At 38.3% G+C, this 27,392-nt stretch overlaps 1 protein-coding gene across 4 annotated transcripts in view; it reads left to right on the forward strand.

The window, feature by feature from the left end:
- inpp4b (inositol polyphosphate-4-phosphatase type II B) overlaps positions 1-27,392 on the forward strand; it is a 160,905-nt gene that overhangs the window by 91,910 nt on the left and 41,603 nt on the right. For all 4 annotated transcript variants that reach the window (XM_081362240.1, XM_081362239.1, XM_081362242.1 and 1 more), the window contains 2 exons: positions 7,869-7,977; positions 22,379-22,559. In XM_081362240.1, the coding sequence (XP_081218366.1) occupies positions 7,869-7,977; positions 22,379-22,559 (290 nt within the window). The remainder of the gene's footprint in view (positions 1-7,868; positions 7,978-22,378; positions 22,560-27,392) is intronic.

The following is a 27,392-nucleotide window of genomic DNA, read 5'->3' on the forward strand; positions in this document are numbered from 1 at the left end:
ATTATTTTTTTTAGTTTATTAACAGCAACAACAGCTGTAAAGATGAAGTTGACGATCGTCATCTCCATATAGTGAACGCGCCTATAGAGAGAAATGCACATCATGGATTACATAATCAGAGAGTAGCCTTTTTCTTTTCGTTTTAAATTGTTAAAAATACATTTTGGGCTTTCTTAAGATATATTTCATGTCTGTGAGGCATACGTTGAGTTTCGTTAAGGTAGGATGAGATGCGCTCCTGTTCACGAGCAATGCAATGACCGCGCGGGCGCCTCAATGATTTTATTGTCTGCTATATTTCCTTTTTAATTTATTAAATCCAGGCAATAAAAAATTATTGGTTGATAAAAAAAATATTAAAATTAAGATACAATTTATACAAAACGAAATTCACTTAAAAAGGCTTTCTACAAAACAAAAAGTGGTCAAAATCATGTCTGACCCACATCTCTCGATATATTGCGCATCCTATCTTACTCGTGCGGTTCACTTTTCATAATCAACATAGATGAAAAAATAACATTATAATATTTTAACAAATATGAAACTAAATGAGCTTATTTAATGGCTACAACATGTATAGTACAGACTCTCTATTTGTACAAATTGCTGCACATTCATTTTATTCTGAATTTTGCACGCATAAGTTGAAAGGCATTTGTTTGCATGCATAGTAAAACATATCTGCAACATTTATCAAGTTCACTGATAATTATTATCACTAATTATTATTATCACTAATTATTATTATCACTTAATGAATAATGTAACAAGGACAAAGCATGTAAACTGCGTTGTTTAGAATTGAATGGATCGCAAATAGATCCGAATGAAGAAACGTACAACACCATAGTAGAAATGGATGGGCCCGGACCTAAAATGTAGCGCCGCGGCTGGTGTGTGTGTGTGTGTGTGTGTGTGTGTGTGTGTGAGAGAGAGAGAGAGAGAGAGAGAATGTTTGTTCCACTTTACATTTATGGTGTAGTCTATTTGTTTAGATTTATGTGGGATTTAATCATTTTAAATTAATCTCAACTGTGAAATGGACAAAAACAAAATTATACATAGGCTACTTTCAGACCAATTAAATCAAACCCAGGTTTTTTTGTGTGTTTAGACAAATAATGTAACAAAAGTCACAAAATTCCATGACACTGAGATAAGGGAGATATGTTTTTTTGAATGGGGGGAAAATATCAAATGAGATCCAAACAGAACCCAAAGACAACATGAGGGTTTAAGAAATATTCATTTTAAACTAAACCAAAACCAAATCTTTATCTCAGTGTCATGGAATTTTGTGACTTTTGTTACATTACCTACATCTGTAGAGGATGTACTGTCATCAACTTGCTGCGCGAGCATCAGGTCCTCCACAATTTCACCAACTACCTCCATTGTTTAAAATAAATCGGTGTCTGTCTGTTCAGAGTATCACCTCTTAACCGTCGACTGTGAGTGACGTCACGTCCCAACACGAACACGCCCCATAGCATAATCCCACCCTTGACGCTGATTGACAGGTTTCCGTGTAAGGCATCGGAAATGGAAATACTAAGGGAATTGCGATTTCATTTGAGTTTTGGCTGGCTACATACGCGACGCTGAGAAAGTGAAAAAGCAGACGTGGTAATTGAAATTGCTATTTAAATATGACAGGGTCAAGACTCGTAAGATATGGGAAACACAGTTGCAAACGGACTTTGCATTTCCATTTTAAATTTGGCAGTCACTGTGCGTTCGCTTAAACGAAAATGCAAACGTTAATGCGCGATTTGCATTTGCGTTTGGATTATGTCACATTTTATGCGTCCACAATTTGAAAACGCAATTGCAAATACAATTTGCAATTCCTTTTGAATAATGTCCGGAAAATCATTCCATAGTTCTTTTTTATCAATTTAATTTAATAAAATGGTTCAATAAAATCCCTGAACTTTCAAAACAGTATATATTATAAACACTTGTAGTACTGTATATAATAGTATATAATATGAACATGAATGAATGAATGAGGCATTTATATAGTGCTTTCATATGTACTACTGTCAATCATGTCGGGGATCTCTCCTCAACACCACCAGTGTGAGCATCCACATGATGCGACGGCAGGCACAGTACAACAGCGCCAGTGCGCTCACCACACACACACACACACACACACCAGCTATAGGTGGAGAGGAGAGAGAGAGTGATAGAGCCAATTCAGTGGATGGGGATTATTAGGAGGCCATGATTGTCAATGGCCGATGGAGGGAATGTGGCCAGGACACCGGGGTTACACCCCGACTCCTTAAGAGAAATGCCATGGGATTTTTAATGACCACAGAGAGTCAGGACCTCGGTTTTACGTCTCATCCGAAGGACGGTGCTCTTTTGACAGTATAGTGTCCCCGTCACTCTACTGGGGCGTTAGGACCCACACAGACCACAGGGTGAGCGCCCCCTGCTGGCCTCACTAACACCTCTTCCAGCAGCGACCTGGTTTTCTCAGGAGGTCTCCCATCCAGGTACTGACCAGACTCAGCCCTGCTTAGCTTCAGTGGGCAACCAGTCTTGGGCTACAGGGTGATATGGCTGCTGGCTAAAGTGAATACTTTTTAAAGAAAAAATCAATTATGAATAGGTGATTGATTGCTAATGTTAAATTATGATATTTATGTACAGAAGAATGTTTTTTTCAGCCATGACAGAGAGTCTGATACTGAACAGCTGAGTGACAGAATGAAAGTTTAAAAGCCAGACATCATCTCTTGATTCAGCTGGATTCATGTTGTTAATGGTGCTGCATCTTGAAAGACAATGCTCACACACAATTTCCTAGAAGCCGCTTTTGTTTACAGCTTCAAGCAGAAGTCCTGAGGTGACAGTGGTGGACAGCACTTTACAGGCTGGCCTTCAACTTCTCACCAGCAACACGCCATCTATGTCTTTCTTTTTCTTTTTTGCCTAGTGCTGACAAGCACTCAGCTGCTTTTAAGGAGCATAACGTCCATTTTTTTTTATTTGAAATAGTTTTCAAATGTCGGTGTTTTTCTTTCTAAAGCTATTCACACATTCAAATGTCAAGCCTCACCTTACGTTTATAATTGAATAGCCTATTTCACTTTAAAATACGTTGCAGAAACAATTTCGCTTTGACTAGAGCTGTCAATCATATTAAAACTGTTAATTTAATTAATCACACGTTATTATGAATGATATTATTCAACTAATTGCAATAATCACGTTAATCACATTACAATAATCACTGACAAAAGCCCAGTGTGGCGAGCAGGACAAGGCAGAGGGACTGCAACCATACTAATAAGCCAAAAAGAACTTTAAATAACTTTTTTTGTTTTTAATGCAGAAGTAAGAGTGTTGAACTTTCTTCTCTTGCGTCCTATTCTTCTGCAGTCCAGAATGGCAGTGCAGCTGAAAGGTTTGTTTGTACTGCGCTCTAAATATTTGAGTTTTATAATGAAATATTACGTATATAAGAATTATATTCAAATTTAATATAAGTATTATATTCTATCTTAATTTCAGTTAGGGGGGAAACGTTTTTAGCTTGTCTCCTGAGGCCACAAGAGCTAGGGGGCAATGGGCAAAATATTGTGCAATGAAATAACATGACAAAAAAGTGCATAACGTTTAAAATAGTGTTTATAAATCAAAACTGTATAATTTCATAAATTGTGTAAACAATTACGAACAAAACAGTATCATGTATTTATGCATAGTTTAATACAAAGAGCCGAGGCGCCGATCAAACAGAGTACTTTTTCTTTGCAATTAAAAACATGAGAAGCAGTGGAATGGAAAAATAACCCACAAAAGTATCAATGTTTTCTAAAAGTTGAACTTTTAACTGTGCATGGCTTTCTAAACATGCGGATCTCTGCTGCGATGCGCGAGAGCAATGGTCAAAGATGTCCATCGAGTGCTTGTTTACATAGAAAACAATGGAAAAGCAGCGCAGAAAATGCGGTTTTGCACAGAAAATGCGTTTTTTACGTAACCAAGATCTTCTTTGCATTGAGCTTCTATATTTCTGCAATGTTTTGAATGAACAACGAAGAAGCGCCGCATCAAGTAGGTTCAATTGGATAGACTAAGAAAAACATTAAAACGCAACAACTCTTAAATCATCATCTTGTTCGCCACTGATGAGGCTGCCTGACGCGCACCTAAAATTCAAATGCACCGGTTTTGTATTAGAACGTGGATTTTTATTTAAAATTTGACAAATATTCGAAATTCAAATTTTAATATGACAGTCCTACTGTCTCTACTGTAATGGTGAGTTTGTCTTTCCTTTTGCATTTGCTGCATTTGCAGTTTTTGTGTGAAAGAGTTTTTTTTTTTTTTTTTTTTTTTAACAAATCAAGCCCAGCCCAAGTAACGCAAAATTTATGTAATTACTGTAATGTAATTACTTTACGGAAAAAGTAATTAAGTAATGCTATTAGTTACTTTTTTTAAAGGGAGTAATGCAATAACGCATTACTTTTAAAAGTAACTTTCCCCAACACTGCTCATGTTGTTCCAAACCTGTATGCATTTCTCTCTTCAGCATAACACAAAAGAAGACAAGTTCCAGTTCCCATTGGCTTTCATTGAGTTTTTACTATGGAAGTCAATGGGAACCAAAACTGTTTAGTCATCAGTATTCTTCAAAATATCCACTTTTATGTGTCACAATAGAGAGAAAGACACGATTGGATCTACATTAGGGTGAGGAAATGATGACAGTCATCTTTTTGGGTGGACTATCCCTTTAATTGGCATAATTGTTTATATTTTTTTGCGTACTTCCATACAGTACAGAATTAATTGCAGTAAATTAACGTGTTGAACTGACAGCCCTACTTTAAAGGTTTCTAGTCCTCTGCAAATAATTCATCTCCACCACTGAGAGACACAGGTGCCTGAGCCCCTCGGATCAGAGCCTCCATTTATAGAGCCTGCAAGAACCTGCACAAATCGCCTCCAAATTGGGCCATGCGTGACGGATGATCCTGACCTGTATATATGCCACTGTATTCATCGTGTGGGTGCACTGTTGTGAAACAGCCAATTAGAGTCTCATGAAGAGGCCGGGGAGCGGCGAGAGCATGAGGGTGGGATCCGAGTCGTCACACAAGAACCTCGTCGTCATTAGCGAAGGATCTTCACGATCCCATGTTTGAAAGGACCTGAATCATTATTTTCTGTTTAACGTTTCACACTCACTTCCCGTGGAGCTGATTGGTTGACCTTGCATATATCTAGCAGAAATACTGCAGATGCAGTGTATGACCTCCACAGTGACCACACAAGATATTTTCTCCATTGGCGGCTTTGAGAAATCGAGGTGAAATCATGAAAATGGGCCACAATTAGTGTAAAAATGGGTGTTAAAAATTAAACCACTGCAAATTTCATGCTTGCACTTTCTTTCAGTGTATATTGGGTGATGAATGTCAGGATGTTTATTAATAATAATAATTGATATTTATTCATATTCTCCGCTGTTTAAGCTCTAAGCAACCGCCTATATTGCCTGTACACTCTTAAAAATAAAGGTTCTTTATTGGTACTGATGGTTCCATTAAGAACCTTCAACATCCATGGAATCTTTCCATTCCACAAAAGGTTCTTTATAGTGGGAAAGAGTTCTTTCGATTATTGAAACCTTTAGTTTTAAAGGAACACGCCGACTTTTTGGGACTTTAGCTTATTCACCGCATCCCCCAGAGTTAGATAAGTCCATACATACCCTTCTCATCTCCGTGTGTGCCGTAACTCTGTCTGACGCACCCACCGCTAGCCTAGCTTAGCACAAAGACTGGAGGTAAACGGCTCCAGCTAGCATACTGCTCCCAATAAGTGACAAAATAATGCCAACATTTTCCTATTTACATGTTGTGATTTGTATAGTCACAGCGTGTACAAATAACAAGGTCACATGAGACGCAGCCATCTTCTAACCGTATACATACTGGGAACTATATTCTCAGAAGGCGAAGCACTGCTACTTCTGCGGAGGGATTTACTTCAACTCTGAGCGAACTCTCTGCTCCTCACCACGGGGCTTCTCAGGTGCTGCGTGCAAATCACTCCGCCCAAGTAGCAGTGCTTCGCCTTCTGAGAATATAGTTTCCAGTATGTATACGGTTAGAAGATGGCTACTATACAAATCACAACATGTAAATAGGAAAATGTTGGCGTTATTTTGTCACTTATTGGGGCAGTATGAGCCGTTTACCTCCAGTCTTTGTGTTACCTCCAGTCTTTAAGTCCCAAAAAGTCGCTGTGTTCATTTAAGCCTTAAACCAAAGCAATCTGATCTTAGGTGAATCATTGGAATGAGTCTCATAAAGTCTGCTTGTTCCATTTGTTCAATGAATTGTATTGTCAGAACAGTTGCAGCAAACACAAGTGTTTTACAACCACACATTTTATAGGATATAAAATATACAAGGAATATATTATTTGCACAGTTGCACAGTAGTTGGTTTATGGAGCGACCCATTTGTTCCTCGTAGCACACGGCTCTTAATGTTTAGTCGTCTAATGATGCCTGAGATTGTGTTCCTGGAGTACTGAGATTTTCTCCTGAAGAGTCCATGAGCTGGTCTTGATTTAATGTTCCGATGATATTTCATTAAAAATGACTAAAATACAAAGAAATCAATTCACTTTTGGTATTCATGAAGGTGGATATTGCTTAGGATTTTAAATGTAAGTTTTATGATAAAACTGTAGCATATAGCAGGGGTTCCCAAACTTTTCCATGACAAGGCCCCCCAAAGACCACTAGGTTCTGGCCAAGGCCCCCCTTTTTTAGGATGTTTTATTGAACCCATGGACAATACTACGGCAAATGTAGAAGTAAATAAATAAAACATCTCGGTGAACATCAGATTATGTGATGGTGTTTGATACCAGCCAATCAGAAAGATTATAGAGATGCACCGATTACAATTTTCTAGGCCTGCCGATGAGTTTGACCTGCCGATACAGATTTTAGCCAATTCCGATTTCATTTTTTTTAACCACTTTACAGCACACACAAATATTTATTTTCTATTTATTTTTGTTTATAAAACACCATATATTTTAATTAATATAGTTAATATTGCAAAAAATAGACTCGGCGCCAAAACCCCAGCTTCACTGCAGCTCACTCGACGCTCCTGCTTGACGCTCACGCGCTGCTCCTGCTCACGGTGTGAATGCAATCATTGATTAGCATGCACGGCGAAAAAAAATTGTTTATTGTTGTAATTGGTCGTAGTGTTATCCAATTGCGTGGAGCGAGATTTTCAAATGCACGCTTGGTGCCGCCCCTCGAGCTGGCCGATCTTCATTAGTCGACGCCAGACCGTTAATCTTTTAGATTTAGGTCTGGATTTCCAGGCTAATCAATCGTTGCATCTCTAAAAGATTAGTATTGAAAGTATAATGTTCAGATAGGCTATGCAACAAATTATTATAATGCTATTTCATAACAATACTCATAATAATATAAATATTTTTATATTTTTTTACTTCTTTTTTTTTCCGCTTTTATTTTTCTTCCAACTTTGAAAACCCCGGGCATATACAATCTTGTTCATGTTACTTGTGATATTCACAAGTATTAATTCTGGAGCCTTGCGCTGGTGATTTCCATACTTGAAACGCATCACACATTTAAATATGTCTAAACAGCACGTCGTTCCTCTCTGCACCCTGTTCAGTAGATGCATCGCAGTTCTTCAGCTGGAACAGGCTGTTTGGATGTATTCGTAAAACAACAGGAAACACATAAAACGATGAAATATAGACGTAAATCGTGCGCCGTGGGCTTGTTTTGATTTGTAAGGCCTGTTGAAGGATGTTTGCTGTTTCCTCCACAGATTCCTTCTATGATGTGGTCACAGTAGGAGCTCCGGCATCACATTCGCAAGGCTTCAAGAACGGAGGCTTGCAGAAACTGCTCAGCAAATACGAATCCGAGAAGAAGAGGTCAGTCTCCACACGTACTGTATGCACACGCTATGCACGCATGATTATTTTGCTCTGGTATTAAACCGTAAAAGCCTCCATCTGTGCATTTGACAGCATCCCCCTTTAGAGATATAAACTAGGAAAGTTCGCTTTTTGAATACAAAATATGTCATGTACTGTGTATGTCATTTGTGCGGAGACGATTTTATACAAGATTAATTTGTCAACACAAGACCACTGACGAGTTTTTTCATTTAATGAGATATTCTCAATTCATGTAATCCTTGTCATCCGTGTCTTCTGGTTAAAATATTTTCAGACCACAGGCTGTCAAGCTCAGAAAAAATGGTGGCAAAACACTATAAAAACACTATAAACGTATTGCACATTGGCTTTGTGTGATGCACATAGCGATAGTAGTGAGTCTCAGGAACTTGCACTGTGTAAATTGATTATTTTGCTCGAGAGAAATATAAGCCGCATGAGCTGCAGCACATTTAGATGCGTTTCTAGGGAATTGTACGAAGGTTGCATCATTCGGAAGCAGAACTCTAATCCACACGCGCACATTTTTATCTTTTTGAAGTTAATATTGTTGATGTTTTTCCTTCAGGCTCAAATATTTGCCCTCATTAAGACTCTTTAAGTTGATCAATCGGTTAATCCGGTTGATTTCGATGAATGATGGAGTTGTTTCACAATTCCTCACACATTCCAGTTGCCCTGATTCGTGAACCCAATAGCGCTATGATTTTCTGCTTTATCGATTTTGAATGAAGCCTAGACTTTCAGTTAAGCCTGGATTTTACATTCATAGGTGTACTATCAGAGTAGAGCAGGGGTGTCCAAGGACCGGCCGCAGGCCAATTGTGGCCCGGGGATGAATTTTAAACGGCCCGCAGCTTGTCTATTAGAATACATTATATGTGGCCTGCCACGCATCATTTACAAATCATGCAGTTTCACAGTGGCAGCACAAACTGACAGCACTAGATTTTAGGCCAGGTGTAGCAGTAAACCGTGAGTGAAACTAAATTTGATAACCGATAAGCGCTGCCATTTCTGTCGCTTATGAGAAACAAAAGCAGCACACGGACCATTTATTATCTCTGCCTAAAAGACAGCACAGCGTGAGCTTAGAAGAAATGCGTTTATCAGCTGACCGTCTCAATCACGCGACCACTAAACAGCGCAGTGAGATCTAGTGAGAAGCGTACGAGTTCAGCGGAGAAGTCTTCGATACAAACACAAATGTCTTGGTGATTGGTGAACTAGTTTAAAGCCAGATGAAACCAGCGCTGACGTTCTCAACAACACTGACGCGGAAAAACATCTGATGCGGCAAACAATCCAGGTAGAATACTTTTCAATCAGATCAATGTGTGATCGTCAACGAGTGGATCTCTGAGCTGGAGCGAGTGAGTGGAGGCGGGGCTCATTTGCATATACATAGATAACTGCGTATACTAAATGAGGCAAGGGTGTCGAGTTACATTCAAGCTATTTTAAGGCATGAAGACATTTTCCAAGGAAAAAAATGTTTGAATGTGTCATTTTGGTGATTAAAAATCAGTTTAAAGGGATACAATAATTGACTACAGGGGGACTTTAAATACAATATAGGGCAAATGTTATTGTTTTTATTAATGTTAAATCAGCCTTAAATCAGATCAGCCTGTCTTCTCAACAGTGGTCTTGCTTGACATATCAGGCTAAAACCACTTGCAAGGATTGTACTGTCATGAGTAATCAGTGTTCACTTGTGATAGCAGAAGTTTAGTATAAGTTTCAAATTGTTGGTGCTCCTGGAAAATACAGTAATAGAACTGTTCTTTCTCTCTCTGGAGTCTTTAATGACTTCAGTAACTTCAGAGTCGGACAGTTTCCCAATTGGATCCCATTGGCACAGCTCTGGAGTCTCTCCTGACATGTTTGTCACTCTCAAATCAATCACGACCCACTCCTTCTCCTTTATATTCTGTTCAGTTTGTCCTCACAGAGATGCCTGGCAGTCATTGAGCAGTTTGTCTGTCCTTGCCGTCACACCAAACATTTCAAATATTAGTGTGTTTTTTTTTTATTATTCCCAGCTTTCTAAAGAAGGAAACGCATGTCATGTCATTTCAGCCCCCTTGTTATATCCATAAGTAAAGAGCTCCACAACACAAATTTCTCTTATTCGGTTATTTGCATTTTTGTGAAGGATCACAGCTGGCTTTCGTGGATGCAATCTTAGGGGGTGATTTTGTTGATGCGAGGCTGATCATGTGAACGTGTCAATTTTTTTATCATTTAATTTGTACTTCACTCAAACCCCCTGAGGATAGACTCATTTAAAAACCAAGCAAAGTCCAATTATTTTCTTTACAGTGCCAGGGTTTTTCATGTTACTGAGCCTGACCGACAGAGGAATACTACAGTAGTATGAAGGAATTCAACATCCTTTCAAAGGTTTCCAGCCCCAGTGGTGGGAAGATTTATCAGTCGAGAGCGCCACTGATACGAGACAAGGACATTTGCCGTTTCTACCTGAGAGAAATCAATTTATGAAAGAGCGTTCGCGCTGCACATTAATCCAGGCTGAGACGGGCCTCATTTTGTTTCCTTTCTGAGTTTGCTAATGTTTTACTTCATCCTCAGATTTTCCTTTTTTTTTTACTTCCTCACAAGCTGAGAGAGTCCTTCCTTTTTTAGGGCGTTTTCACACCTGAAAGTCCGCACCAAGGTCCGAACCAAAGTTCATATTTTGATACATTTTATACATTCTGGTTTGGTTTCACATTGCAATTATGCGAACGCACTAAAGAACTTTACATGACATACTTGCATCCTGTCGTCATCATCTATGTGGGCTGCGTCTTGACATTGATTGGTTTGTAAACGGACGTGCATCTGACGTCAGCGTGTTGTCAATTCGGCAGGTAACTTCGACAAGAATGAACAAATAAAACCTTTGACAAGAATGATTGAACAGATGAATATCGTTGCCACTATACTGTTATTATTACGGCATTACTACCTGCAGCACCAACTGTACTCGAGGCTAGTTCAAATTCGCCAAATGAACGTCCTCGTTATCGTCGCCGGCAGGAAAGGAGAAGTCTGCAAGCAATGCTGCGAGAACCACTGGAAATTCCTGTAAATGGACTGAAAAAGTCCGAACCTACAGAAAATGCTTTCACACTAGAAACGAACCAAACCTTTGTTCAGTTTGATCCGGACCGAGACTACCTCTTTTTGTTTGACCAAATTTCGTCTGTTTGGTTTCACACCTGTATGCAAATGAATGTGTAATTTTGATTCGGATCTGAAAAAGTCGGACCAAACAAGGTAGGTGTGAAACAGTGCTGTATTAAATTTGCATATTAAAGGTATAGCGGAGGATTTTCTTTTTCCGGGTGGGTAGTGTAAACTATTGGTCCACCTAAGTGTCAATCATTCTGGTGATATGTTTACGTAAGGCTGTCGTACGTGCTCGTCCCTTAGTTTTCGCTTTCTGCGCATGCGCACTTTCAGGTGTTTATGTGTGGCGGTGAGCTAGAGCTAAGCCATTCATTGAAGCTCGCCGTTTCACCGGGTCCTTTGAAAATGTCTGAGGGTCGCAAGAGAAAAAGTTTGTACGAACTGTATGAGAAGAAGAGAAAGGCCTCAGAAGAGAGAAACAAGATCAGAGTGTTTTTGGGAGATTGTTTCACACGATGGCGTGCGCTGATAACACAGGTTGGGCTTCCCACTGATGCCTCAGTCGCGAAGTTTCTACTCGACAGGTAAAGTTTGGCATGCTATTTGGAGAAAAAGTGCAAATTTTTTTTTGGAAAGTAATCTTGTATGAGCGATGCCGACAGCAACTTGTAAACAGAGCGTGCACGAGGAGAACCTCGCACACGTTAATAGGCGTTCCCTCTCGGGAGCAGGTAGAGTGTTGCGCATGTGCATTTTTTCAAAAAGTGGAGAGGGCGGTTCTTATCTAAAATTCGGAAAGATCCTCCGCTATACCTTTAAGTTAAAGATGCTTGTTAAAGGGAAAGTTCACCCAACAATTAAAATTGGCATAATTTACTCTCCCTTGTATTCTTCTAAACCTGTGTGACTTTCTTTGGAAAGTAAAAGGTATTTAAAGATTGTACTTTTGCATGCAATTACAATGAATGTGTTCACACTTGTAGTTCGGTTCGTTTGGTCCGAACCAAAAAGAAAACAAACGTTTACATTGGCGTTTTAACACTGAACCTAAAGGCATAGGGATTCATTCACAACCTGATTGGTCAGCTTTTATTACGGATATTTCGGTTCGGATCTTACCGAACATCTAAAACAATGCTGTGTTCTGGGCAAAATGCGCTCGCTGTATGTGTGTAGCTTCATATGATGGTATTTTGACCAGCTGAGAACTCTTGAAGAGCTCATAAAATGTGTAAAGGAGTCGACAGGAATCCCTGCGTCACACACACACACACACACACGCACACACAGATCTGCTGCGAGGATGACAGCGTTCACACTTATTCAAATAAGTGACAGAGCAATCGCACCAGGGTTTGTTTTAATCCAACCAAACATGCCAAGTGTGAACTGGTTTTATCCCCTGAATCATTTGATTCTTTGGAAAGATCCGACTCAAAAGAATGAAATGTTCACAATCCGACAAAGCAGAACTATGGCAGATAGAGGTTCGGTGAATATTGATTTAAATTTGGTTGGTTGTTCACAAAAAGCTACTTTCAAAGACTTGAAAGTATAGTATAGTATTGTATAGGCTACTTTTATGATACTTTTAAGTCCTTTTGAAGCCTAAAAGATCGAGACCCCATTGTAGTTGGAAAAGAGCGACCGAATGCATTCTTCAAAGTGTCTCCTTTTGTGTTCCACTGATGAAAAAAGGTTTTGAACGACTTGAGTGTAAATAAATAATGCAAAATTTTCATTTTTTTCAGTGAATGATCTCTTTAACTTCCATTCTAGGTTGTTTTTTAATCTCTGAACACATAAAGGGGGAGTTCACACAATATGCAACAATGACAAAGTAGAGCAGCAGAACTCGTGCGTGAACGATTAATTTGTGTATTTCCATGGACAATGAGAAATGACCTCATGAGCAAACCCATATTCATTCACACATCCACCCGGACCTTCCTGGAAAGCAACCTTTTAGCTTTTTCTTTGATTAAAGGACAAATAATTGGACAGGCACGATTATTGGCCGTTATTAATGTATCAGAGGAAAAAGGATGCTGGGGGAAAAAAGACGCTGAAAGTGAAATGAAAGAGCCATCTGTCTTTTCTTCTGCCTATAGAGCCAAGCAGGGAAGAATCCATCAGGTCAGGGCTGGACGCTCGGCCCGATGTAATATGCAGCTACAATGGCTTTGATTGGCCTGCTATGTGAGAGCCAATCAATATCCATTTCTCTGGTTCCCTGAGGCCGCCCCAGAGCCGGGCATTTATTTCTCTTCAACATCCGCAAGCTTTTTATTTGCCTTTAATTTGAGCATGTCTGCATGACTAGAATGTTCTGTCGTTGAGCAGTCGATTTGCTTTCTGCACAATGATAATCGTCTACTTCCAGATGGCGGGATCGAGTGTTTTTGTGGTGGATTTGAGTGTGTGTACTACTTTGACTCCATCCCAGCTAACAGGGAAAGTTCTCGGAACTTTGGCAGAACGTTCTGGCAAGGTTCTCTCAAAGTTCTAAACAAATGTAACGGTAATATAGAATGTTCGTTCAAAAAGTTATCTGGTCTTTAATAATGTTCTCAAAACATTTGTCTACAATTGCTACTTGTTTAGAACGTTCAGAGAACATTCAAAAGTAACTTTCCCATAATATTTGCAAAATGAAAAAAAAATGTAATATTCCCTTAAAGTTCATGCAACCAAGAAAACGTTTTCAAAACAATAAAAAAATTGATGTTTTGAACGTTCAGAGAATTCAACTTAATGGGAATCTTAGCCAAATGTTCTTATAACATATTTTTGTTTGCTGGTGTAAGTGTTGTTCCTGCTTAGGAGTGAATGCTAACAGATAGCTTACACCCCTTGCCTGGCCTGGTGTAAACTCTTGTCCTGTGGCGTAAATGTCCCTCTCTGCCTTTACATTTGTACGTTTAATGAGAGACACACCAGAGATGTGGGCCTTATTGCACTGAGGGGCTTGGCGTTTGCTTTTTCTCTCATTAGCATCATTTTTATATCCATTGATCATTTATGAATATCCGGACTGCACATTAACTGATCTTCGTGTATGTGTAGGATGTGGCTAATGGTAGCGCTCCTTTGAAATATTTCCTGCTGTTCTGTGGCGAAATTTCCCTCTTCCCTGCTGTGTGTGTTTGATGCTGCGGTGTAGATTATTTTAGGCTAGTTATGCACCCTTTTGATAACTGTATATTTGATTATAGACTTTAGAGTAGACAGTATTTTTAATTGTATGACAATGAGGCTTTGTGGAAGAGCTTTTGACTCTACAGCTGCACAAGCTATAAGGCTACTGGTAATTTAAAGTGGTTCAATATAGAAAAAATTGTTGGAATCAATACAAGCAAAGAAAAAGCTAACTATGGGTACAAAACAAGACCGGTACAAGGTACAAAACATACCGTCCGCAAGGCCCGACCGCTTTAGTTACTGTTGCTATTAGTGGTCGACCGATATTGGTTTTTTGATGGCCGATGCCGATATCTTAGAGAGCAGGGTGGCCGATGGCCGATATTTTTATATATATTTATTTTAATCAATATTTTATAAATTATAAATAAATTATAAAACAAATTTTTTAAATAAACATGCTTTTATACTTTAGAATGGCAACTTCTTAAATTTGCAATCCTATTACAGTATTTTTCACAAAGTAATTGTTTAGAAATATATGAATATGTGAATAAAAAGAATGTAAACACTGTAACAGGGCACTCAGAATCTGGTTTATTTTCTTCCTGGTAATCATATTTTTTCAAATAAAGACAAGGTAACGCTAATTTTACATACAGCACAGTGAAAACGATATGAATATGACACAGTTGGCAACTGGTTATATATCAGCATATTTTAAAATGAAGGATTTAAAGTTTTTCGATCACGTCTCCTGTGAAGCTGATCTTCTGTTCGCATTCGCACGGACCGACCGACCGTCACTTGCAGACAGCATTGCACACTTCACATGATATCACAGCTGGATTCGATTAAACCTGCAAGGTTTGAGAAATTAAATGTTTATTAGATATTCAGAGATTTGTTTAAATGACGTAGATGCGCATTTGCTGAATGTTGACGGCAAATAAGAAAGTATTTTAGCCTGATTGTTTGGCCTTTTCTGTTACAAATAATATAAAAGCAAACGCTTTACTTTACTTACTTCGCATAAATTACCATTTACTTTCTTTCTTTACCAGTTCTGTCTAAAGGCGGGAGTACACGGTGCGAGTTCGGACCAGGATCGGACACTCGGGAGGTCGTGAGATATTGCACACGTTGCGAGTCAGTTTAACTGATAATCGCGTCAATGCAGCTGGTACACGGCACGACTGTCCTGTACGAATTTTATCCCGAGCCGGCAGCAATCACGTGAGCTTTCGCGCTAAACACAGAGACCGTCAATATTGCATGCAGGCAAAGCTTCAGATAGAAAAAATGACAGAAATATGTGTGCAAATGATTTGTTGTAAAGCAGAGAACAGTAGCCATTCAACATAAAAACTAGAGAGAGAGAGAATTATTATTTTTATTTTATTATTTTTATTTAATATTATTATTATTATTTTCTGTAGTACAATGTTCAAAATAATTTTCTATGCTGTTTTGATGCTTTGGCAATACAATTGTATTTTTGTCATGCCAATAAAGCTTTATTGAATTGAACAGAATTGAATTGAGAGAAGTGTGTGTGTGTGTGTGTGTGTGTTTGTGTGTGTATGAGAGTGTGAGAGAGACAGTGTATGCGCACCTGTATGGTTGCTGCCACTGAGGTATAGCCCCACGTGGTTGTGTATAATTTGCAAATAGGGGACAGCTGGTGAAAATCGGGCCGACTCCCCGAATTTTTTAAACATGTTTAAAGATGATCGGGAGGACGGGGAGGTGCTTATAACATGCTCGGCTCGGCTCGTAATTCCTCTCACACGCTGCGAGCCGCGACCATGCGAGCATCACCGATTCCACTCGATTTCACTCGATTTCTCCCGAGTGAAAAAAATCATCTGCGAGCTCGTAAAAACAGCAAAAATCGCACCGTGTACGCCCGCCTTAACAAAGTATTAGATATGACTGACTGAGATCGTAAATTAATGAAGACGGAGAATGTGAGTGAGCACTGTTTGATCTGAGGAGCAGCCGTTCTCTTCAGGCACCAGCGCCGCCCGTCAAAATAAAAGTCCGGAGCGCCGTCAAAATAAAAGTCCCGCTTCCAACACATCGGCCAATCAGAAAAAATGATCGGCCGATGCCGATATTTCAAAAATGCCAAATATCGGCTGATATATCGGCCTTGGCGATATATCGGTCGACCACTAGTTGCTATGTCCGACAAGCTACGCCGCTCTCACGCCACACAACATGTTTTCACGCAGTGAAAAATACATGGCGGACTAAAGAGGAAACTGACAACACGTCGACAAACAGGACAGAGCTGGTTACTTTTAATAATAATAATAATAATAATTCATTACATTTATATAGCGCTTTTCTCGACACTCAAAGCGCTTTACATAGAAGGGGGGAATCTCCTCAACCACCACCAATGTGCAGCATCCACCTGGATGATGCGACGGCAGCCATATTGCGCCAGAACGCCCACCACACACCAGCTTACTGGTGGAGAGGAGACAGTGATGAAGCCAATCAGTATATGGGGAGGATTAGGAGGCCATGATGGACAGAGGCCACTGGGCAAATTTGGCCAGGATGCCGGGGTTACACCCCTACTCTTTCGAAAGACATCCTGGGATTTTTAATGACCACAGAGAGTCAGGACCTCGGTTTAACGTCTCATCCGAAGGACGGTGCTCTTTTGGCAGTATAGTTTCCCCGTCACTATACTGGGGCGTTAGGACCCACACAGACCACAGGGTGAGCGCCCCCTGCTGGCCTCACTAACACCTCTTCCAGCAGCAACCTGGTTTTCTCAGGAGGTCTCCCATCCAGGTACTAACCAGGCTCAGCCCTGCTTAGCTTCAGTGGGCAACCAGTCTTGGGCTACAGGGTGATATGGCTGCTGGCATATGATTGGTCAGATCGCCTGTCAATCAAACTCCCGGCGAAATATGTATCTGCCACAAACACAATAAGGATATCAGTAGACCCTTAAAAAGACATCAAATGTAATGTTTTTTATTTACACTTGCCTAATAAAACTAAATTAATCTAAATTGAGATGTACTGCTAATATATATATATATATATATATATATATATATATATATATATATATATATATATATATATATATGAAAAGTTCAGATGCAAAAGCCTCTAAGTGCCATCTAAAATTTTCTTCTAGAATGATCATTTTTATCAAGCTTGTATATTTAAGTTCAGTAATTTCACTTAAATGGCAATGAAAATTGCCTATTAGTTGTCATTTAAGTGAAATAACTCAACTTAGATATACGAGCTTGATAAAAAATGGCCATTCTAGAAGAAATTTTCAGATATATACTGTTATTTAATATTATAGTTTTATTATATATATATATATATATTATATTTATATATTTTTACAGAAAATTATTTATATTTACTGCTGTCTTTGAGAAAATATTTTAAACAATTTGTTCGTAAAATGTCTCAGAATCTTTCCGGATCACAACTTACTGATGATTCAAATAGATCTGTGAATCATTATTTTGAATCATTTAATTTAAACTGAGTGACATGCTAAAATGAATGTGACTACTATGCTAAACAGACTATTTGCTATATCTCCCAATGATATTTGAGTATTGTCTCTGCCTCGTTTTATAATACGCCATCTACTTGGCCCACTTGTAAATGAAAATGCAAAAAACATCTGAAGGATTCGGTCTGGGCTTTGAGATTGGAGAAGCTGGAGGGTTTGTGATGAATGAGTCGGCTGCGGCACAAATGCTGTTTTCTTGAAGCCAGGTTGATAAAGAACTTCTTCAGGCTAGATCAGGTCTGGCTTTCCTGAGGTGTTCGGCCAACAAGTCATTAGCCATCGAGCCGGGTCTCAGATGGTATTATATTCCTGCCACTTTCTGTGAATCACATCCTAATAAGTGTTGTGATGAAACGTCGCACCCTTTCTGCCTCACATTCATTTGATTTATAGGACACTGCTATTTATCGATTTTAAAATGTTTTTGTTTCATCAGTCTCAGAGTTGTTCACATATTGCATAGAGCATTATTGTACAACTACTCAATTTAAAGCAGTTGCAGTGAAGATAAGTAGTTGCTAATTAAAAGTATAGCTAATAGCACAACAAATAGGATCTGAATTAGTTTTTTTATGATAATGTACATTTTATGCATTGTAAATATTGAAATGTTTTACAAAATATTCATTGTGCTACCAAAACATTAAAATGTAATACTTTGACTCAAATTAATCTTTGCAAAATTAAATTGCAATGAACTGAATCACTAAATCAAATCAAATGGACATTTCTAAACACTTTTGAGTGATCAAAATTCAAAATTCTTCAAATTAATTGATGAATTTAGCCAATTCATTGTCTGAACTAATCAATTTGATTAAAAATCAAACCGATTGGAATTAAATTTTGTGAATTCTATTGAGTACTGGCTCAAATGGTCTATTTTTTAAATTCGTCAATTGAAAAGTGTCAGAATGAACTGAATCGCTAAAACTCAAATTGACTTTTCTAAACACCTTTTGAGCAATGAATAAAAAAAAGCTGTGAATCTGAACAATTTCATTGAAATGAACTTTCTGAATGAATCGATTTGATTAAAACAAAATGAATTGGATGAATGATTCAGTAAATTCATTTTTTTAAACCAGTCGATTGAAATGAATTGTCAGAATGAACAGAATTGCTAAAAATTGAGTGATAATAACTCAAAGGAATCATTCAATCTATTTTTGAAGCCACTCACTGAAATGAGCTGTCTAAATGAACCAATTTGAACACAGTTGAGTAATGGATCAAATGAATCGACAAAACGTTTTAAAACCAGTTCATAAAAATGAGCTGCCGGAACGAAGCATTTTGATTAAAACAAACCCAAATGAACACTGTAGCAACAGTGACTCAAATCAATAGTGAATGCCCCAGTTCTTTGAAATGAACAGTCAGAACAAATCATTTCTCTAAAACAGACTATTTGCAGAAACGTTTGTGAATACGATCAGTGATTAATCAAATTAATCAGTGGGTCTATTTTTTGGACTACAAAAGTTGCTTGAAATTAACTGGTCATTACCAGCTGATTGAAGAAATGTAATGAAGTACCGGTTAGTAGTGCTTTGTCAAGCTATACTGCTAAATCTGTTGGAAAAAATAAAATGTGTTTAAGTTAGTCACTACTTATTGCTGCCCTGCACTGACACTAACCTTCAGTTTGACTTTTGGAGTGTATTCCCTGCTGTGTTGTGTCATTTTAGACCTGCTAAATGAGTCCAGTGGCTTGTGTTTTTGATGTTCTCTCATATTTTTCACTGTCCATTGGTGTGTGTCTCCTCTCTTTAAGCAAGGCCTTTTATTTGCTCAGAGCGGCGATGGTTAGCGATCCTCCCGGGAGCCAATTATCTGAATTCTCGCCCAGATACGCTGATCTAGGGTTAGGGTACAGGGCACAAACTCCGTCTCTAATCTCCACCATCACAAACAAACTTACGAACAGACTGGTGTCCAGCTGAACTAGCGGGAAACACTGATGTCACCGCCCGCAGATTCTCCTCATTATCACCTCGCTCGAGTGTGGATGTCATTCTGTGTTTGATGCCACCTTAAGAAATCTCACGACTGCCATTAATAGCGGACTTGAATTGGATACTCGTGACACTTCGGCTGCTCAAGGACTTTCTTTAAGGCCTTATCTAACATTCAGGCACTTATCGTCATGTGTTCTTTCAAGTGGACACATTTATGACTGTATTGAGAGAAACTGGCGTTTGACTTCAAAACACATGGCAGGGCTCTCATTTATGAGTAATTGATGGAGAAATATTTGTAATTGCAAATTTATTATAATTGAATTCCAGATGGGACTAATAACAGTGTCACAGTAGTTCAGAGAATTATGCTTATAATGTTGAATTAGTGTTAATCAGGGTTCTCAAAAATTTCAAGGCCCTGGAAAGTTTTTGAAAATAAACATACATATATACAGGTCCTAGAAAGTGCTTGAATATAAAAATCCATATTCACTCCGGTCCGCTAATGTGTTATTTCGCCAACACTTCATGGCCTATGCATACTAGCTTGCTTGATTTACGTTAGTTACGCGCATTTACGCGTTACGTTAAGTGTTTCCCGCGTGAGGTACTTTGTGTTGTACGTTGCCATGACGTTCACGCGCACACAAAACTACGACGGTACCTCAACGTTTGTTATTGGACACAACAAATGTGTCCCCACATTGAATTTGAGGGTATTGGACCTGGAAAGTCCTTGAAAGGTCCTTGAATTTGAAGTTAACCAAGGTGTGGGAACCCTGGTTAATGTTAAATGTAATGCTGTTAAACACGTTTAATGAATCTAATATCAAATTTCTTATAAATGCAAAAAAAATCTACCTACTGTATTATGTATTTATATGTATAATATGTCATCAATAATATATATATATATATATATATATATTCTATTTCTTAATAAAAATTGTTCCAGCTGGGACAAATGCAACAAAGAAATTGTGAATTATTACACCGGGCAGATCACCGCAGGATTAAAAGAGAATGAACGTTTCTTTTTTCAAAGAGCTAGAAGTGCTTTGGAGTTTGGAGAAGGCACAACAAATGAACAATGATGATAGCGTTGGCGTTTCTGGAGGAACAGCAGATTTCACCAGACCTTTTGGAAAATCTATTTGTGGGCGGCAGCGTTGATATTGTGAATCAATGTATGAGAAACACTGTAATATAATTTGACAGCTATCAATTATAGTTTAACCTCTCCAGTACACACATACAGTTGTGCATCACCACAGTGCATCAGTGAAAAGCGACCCTCTCAAACAGTGTCGCGCCGCGTTCCCAACAGTGTTAAAGCCACATACACAGGTATTGTGGTATGTTAAAAATTCATATCTTAACAAAAATAAACACTGGTATTCGGTATGAACTGGTATACCGCCCAGCACTAGAAGAGCGTCATCTTGTCATCATCAAACAGGTGTGATTACAGCACTGTGACATCAGTGAAGCAATCTGAACGCGAAACATATCTAATAAACCCAGACCAACCAATTACAATCCCTGTGTGAATACTGAACATCACGGCCTGTGTTTCATCTCAGCTCAGAAGACACTGGTGGGCAATAGAGATGGCTCTTTTAAAGGGAATATATCACGCAATTTTAGCTGTTCATTTCCCCTCCTGATGGCCACTTACACATTTTGTAGCCAAGTAAAGTCATAATCTACTTTTTTATGACGCATTTTACCCTCGCTCTGACTCTCAGGATGTTTAGATATACGACCTCTGTCTGCAAATATGACGATACGTCTCACAATGGACTGAAAGATGCCAGAAGATGTAAGAATATGTCTTACAATAATTTCCTAGAACATACCAATCACTAAACAGTATGCGAAAAAGAAGAAGAAAAAAGAAAAATAATATATATAATTTAAATAATACATTTCTAAATATATTTTAATGATATAGTTATAATATTTTGTCTATTTTGTATATTCATATGTATCAGACTATATTATTATATATTATATGACATATAATTTTTATTATTTACACTGATGATTGATACTGTACATACAGGCACAATTATATATATATATATATATATATATATATATCAATAAATGTTAAAATATTAATTATATTAATATAAAATCATTATAATTATAAATATTACTAAAATATTCCAATAAATAATCTATATACAGTAATTGAACTATTTTTAATTATATAGTTATACAAATTGATATAAATTTTTTGTATTTATATGTATTATATCATTTATATATTGTATTACACATTATGATTAATTTGTATTATTTACACTGATAAATGATAAAGGTACTATTATATATATATATATATATATATATTACATTATACTATTATATTATGTAATACATGTATATATAAAAAATATGTATTGTATTTTATATATATATATAAAAATATATAATTTTAAATAGGTATAATTTTGAAAAATACCGTGATATAAATTTTTGGCCACACCACCCAGCACTACGCTCTTGATCTCCCTGCTGTTATTAATTAAGTCTCTCTCTCTCTCTCGATGTCCTCCAGCCACAGCACAGCGTATCAGTGCATCTACTATCCCCCGGATCAGACGGCCCGTGCGCGTGAGATCCTGTGTGTGGTGTCCCAGCTCCAGCCGCTCATCTCTGCGCTGGCCGACCAGCTGCTCCAGGCCCAGCACTGCTCCGCTGAAGCTCTGCGGGACGTCCTGAAGAGCTTGGAGGAGAAGGTGAGGTTCCTCACGCAGTTACACTGGGCCGAAGTGACAGCACAGACGTTTATAATGATGATGTTTCAGATAAATGCTGTTCTTTTGATCGTTCTATTCATTAAAGAATCCTGAAAACAATGGATCATGGCTTTCTACATGGTTTTCAAATTAGAAGCAGCATAACCTGTTTTCATCATTGATAATAATCAGGGAAGTATATTAGAGTGATTTCTGAAGGATCATGTGACTCTGAAGACTGGAGTGATGATGCTGAAAATGCAGCTTTGATCACAGGAATAAATTATGTTTTAAAATATTTTAAATTGCAATAATAATTCACAATATTGCTGTTTCTTTACTGTGAGTGAGTGTGTGAGCGAGTGTGTGAGCGAGTGAGTGAGCGAGTGAGTGTGTGAGCGAGCGAGTGTGTGAGCGAGTAAGTGTGTGTGTGAGTGAGCGAGTGAGTGAGAGTGAGCGAGTAAGTGTGTGTGTGAGTGAGTGAGTGTGAGTGAGCGAGTGAGTGTGAGTGAGTGAGTGAGTGTGAGCGAGTGTGTGAGTGTGTGAGCGAGTGAGTGTGTGAGCAAGCGAGTGTGTGAGCGAGTGTGTGTGTGAGTGAGCGAGCGAGTGAGTGTGAGCGAGCGAGTGAGTGTGAGCGAGTGAGTGAGTGTGTGAGTGAGTGAGCGAGTGTGTGAGCGAGTGTGTGCGAGCGAGTGAGTGTGTGTGAGCAAGTGAGTGTGTGTGTGTGTGTGTGTGTGAGTGAGCGAGTGAGCGAGCAAATGAGTGTGAGAGAGTGAGTGTGTGTGAGTGAGCGAGTGAGCGAGCAAATGAGTGTGAGAGTGAGTGAGTGAGTGTGTGTGAGTGAGCGAGTGAGCGAGCGAGAGAGTGAGTGAGTGAGTGAGCGAGTGAGCGAGTGTGTGAGCGAGTGAGTGTGTGAGCAAGCGAGTGTGTGAGCGAGTGAGTGTGTGTGTGAGTGAGCGAGAGAGTGTGAGCGAGTGAGTGTGAGCGAGCGAGTGAGTGTGAGAGAGTGAGTGAGTGAGTGTGTGAGTGAGTGAGCGAGTGTGTGAGCGAGTGTGTGCGAGTGTGTGAGAGAGTGAGTGAGTGAGTGTGTGTAAGTGAACGAGTGAGCGAGCGAGTGAGTGTGAGAGAGTGAGTGAGTGAGTGAGCGAGTGTGTGAGTGAGTTTTAATTCAAGTAAATTAAAACTGAAACCACAACCAAAAAACATTCTCGTTAAAAGTAAATGTATATAATAATATATTTAATTATTATTTTAAAAAATTCACTTTTTTTTTTTTTTTATGATAATAACTGGAAAGATTCATTACGGTATCACTATGACTCATAAAAAGAAAAAAACCTTTGAAAAATCTTCATTCGAAGGACTATTTCAGCCAGTGTCCTTGAATACCCAAGTCAATTTGGAATTACATAAAGTTTTAAAGCAGAAGTAAAAAATTTAATAAAGTATTAATCTTCAAGACGGTGGTTTGGGAGCATAAATGTAAAATGAGTCTGAATCTTGCGGCTGATAGTGCGTCTATTAATAGTCCTGCAAATGTTCATGCTTTAAGGGCAAATATCTTTTCTAATGAAATACTTTACTGTCACACATTCTGAAGCCGCTGGTGAACGAGTGACAGAAACAATGTCTAGTGTTTCTGCCACTGAATAACACTCAATTGGTACAGGAATCATATCAGATGGTAATACCATAGTACTTTGATGTATATTACAGTACTGTATGATTACCATATTCATATACCATAGTTCTTTTAATGGTATTACTATCATGATAAGGCCTGAAAACATGGTTTTACCGTGGTACAATGAACAAAAACCATGGTGGCATATAAATTAAATCAAATTGTATGCTCACTGAATCTGTTCTGTTGTATCATGTGTTTCTGAGGACAAAAGCAGATTTAGCATGAGCAAACACAGCATGTTCCTGTCATTAAGCCACGTCGTCCCGTTCACTGAGACCACCCAGTCCTGGCCTGAAACGGGTCGATTAGCAAACATCGAGGCTCTTTGACGAACGGCCATCGGTCTGTCATGTTCCCCTCTGCCAAACCCAACAGAAGCACCAGGCCGAGGATCTGGTTTGGAGGGCTTGGTGTTTTGTGTTTGTAATTAATGAATTACATCTGGTGCCGTCAGTGTGCAATCTGTGACACAGGGATTGTTTCTGCCACAGAGGAGCATGGGCAATCATCCACCTTCATTTCTTCATTCTCCTCTCTTCACCTCCTGATTAGAAGTGTGACGATCCCGCATGATCAGACGCTCAAGCTGATTGAAATCTCCAGAGTCAGTGTGTGTGTGTGTGTGTGTGTGTGTGTGTGTGTGTGTGTGTGTGTGCGTGTTGATGTTGCATTAGATCTCTACACACACACACACAGTCTAGGGCGGTGACAACTATATAATTTTTTTACCTTGTTATTTTATTTATTCTATTCTATTCTATTCCAAACTACAATTTACAACCAATTTACAAAGAACTAATTTATTTATTTGTTTATTTATGTTTAGAGCCATCACACTGACTAAACATCAACTGTAACTAATTTGTAAAAAAAAAAATTATAATAATAATAATATATATATACAGTGAGGAAAATAAGTATTTGAACACCCTGCTATTTTGCAAGTTCTCCCACTTAGAAATCATGGAGGGGTCTGAAATTGTCATCGTAGGTGCATGTCCACTGTGAGAGACATAATCTAAAAAAAAAATCCAGAAATCAAAATGTATGATTTTTTAACTATTTATTTGTGTGATACAGCTGCAAATAAGTATTTGAACACCTGAGAAAATCAATGTTAATATTTGGTACAGTAGCCTTTGTTTGCAATTACAGAGGTCAAACGTTTCCTGTAGTTTTTCACCAGGTTTGCACACACTGCAGGAGGGATTTTGGCCCACTCCTCCACACAGATCTTCTCTAGATCAGTCAGGTTTTTGGGCTGTCGCTGAGAAACACGGAGTTTGAGCTCCCTCCAAAGATTCCCTATTGGGTTTAGGTCTGGAGACTGGCTAGGCCACGCCAGAACCTTGATATGCTTCTTACAGAGCCACTCCTTGGTTATCCTGGCTGTGTGCTTCGGGTCATTGTCATGTTGGAAGACCCAGCCTCGACCCATCTTCAATGCTCTAACTGAGGGAAGGAGTTTGTTCCCCAAAATCTCGCAATACATGGCCCCGGTCATCATCTCCTTAATACAGTGCAGTCGCCCTGTCCCATGTGCAGAAAAACACCCCCAAAGCATGATGCTACCACCCCCATGCTTCACAGTAGGGATGGTGTTCTTGGGATGGTACTCATCATTCTTCTTCCTCCAAACACGTTTAGTGGAATTATGACCAAAAAGTTATATTTTGGTCTCATCTGACCACATGACTTTCTCCCATGATCATCCAAATGGTCATTGGCAAACTTAAGACGGGCCTTGACATGTGCTGGTTTAAGCAGGGGAACCTTCCGTGCCATGCATGATTTGGAAACGGTGGTCCCAGCTCTTTTCAGGTCATTGACCAGCTCCTCCCGTGTAGTTCTGGGCTGATTTCTCACCTTTCTTAGGATCATTGAGACCCCACGAGGTGAGATCTTGCATGGAGCCCCAGTCCGAGGGAGATTGACAGTCATGTTTAGCTTCTTCCATTTTCTAATGATTGCTCCAACAGTGGACCTTTTTTCACCAAGCTGCTTGGCAATTTCCCCGTAGCCCTTTCCAGCCTTGTGGAGGTGTACAATTTTGTCTCTAGTGTCTTTGGACAGCTCTTTGGTCTTGGCCATGTTAGTAGTTGGATTCTTACTGATTGTATGGAGTGGACAGGTGTCTTTATGCAGCTAATGACCTCAAACAGGTGCATCTAATTTAGGATAATAAATGGAGTGGAGGTGGACATTTTAAAGGCAGACTAACAGGTTTTTGAGGGTCAGAATTCTAGCTGATAGACAGGTGTTCAAATACTTATTTGCAGCTGTATCATACAAATAAATAGTTAAAAAATCATATATTGTGATTTTTGGATTTTTTTTTTTTTTGAGATTTTGTCTCTCACAGTGGACATGCACCTACGATGACAATTTCAGACCCCTCCATGATTTCCAAGTGGGAGAACTTGCAAAATAGCAGGGTGTTCAAATACTTATTTTCCTCACTGTATATATATATATATATATATATATATATATATATATATATATATATATATATATATATATATATATATATAATGTTGTTTTTATTTTTGTTTTATTATTTATTATTTTGACCAAACAGCAGTTGTAACGAATTTGATTCAAAATATATATTTAGTTATTTTATTGTAATTTATTTTATTGTATTTTCATTTTTATTTTCATTATTTTTGCTTTATTAAAAAATTTATTGTACCCAAGTAGGTTAAAAATGTTTAAGAACTAAATAGTTTATTTGTTTATTTATTTATTTATTTATTATTATTATTTTTTTTAGAGCTGTTGATTAACAAACAGCAATTGAAATGAAGCTGATTCAGAATATATATTTATTTATTATTTATTATACCAAACAGCAATTTATTTTATTTATATATTATATATTTTAATTGTTTTATTTATTATTTGACCAAACAGCAATTGCAATAAGTTGTCAAAAATGTTTTTTTTTTGTTTGTTTTTTTATTCCAGACAATTTACAACCAATTTACAAACAACTTAGTTATTTTTTTTAATCATTCATCAGTTTTAATCATTTTCCTTTTATGCATCAATACAAGTGCATATAGTAGTTAGGAACTGTTAAATTGGTGCATATAAATGAAAATAAATCAAAAGTAAAACAGGTTTCATGTTCATGTTTTCTC

Source organism: Scardinius erythrophthalmus (assembly GCF_964197995.2).
Source record: "Scardinius erythrophthalmus genome assembly, chromosome: 3".
In the NCBI taxonomy this organism is placed as follows: Eukaryota; Metazoa; Chordata; class Actinopteri; order Cypriniformes; family Leuciscidae; genus Scardinius; species Scardinius erythrophthalmus.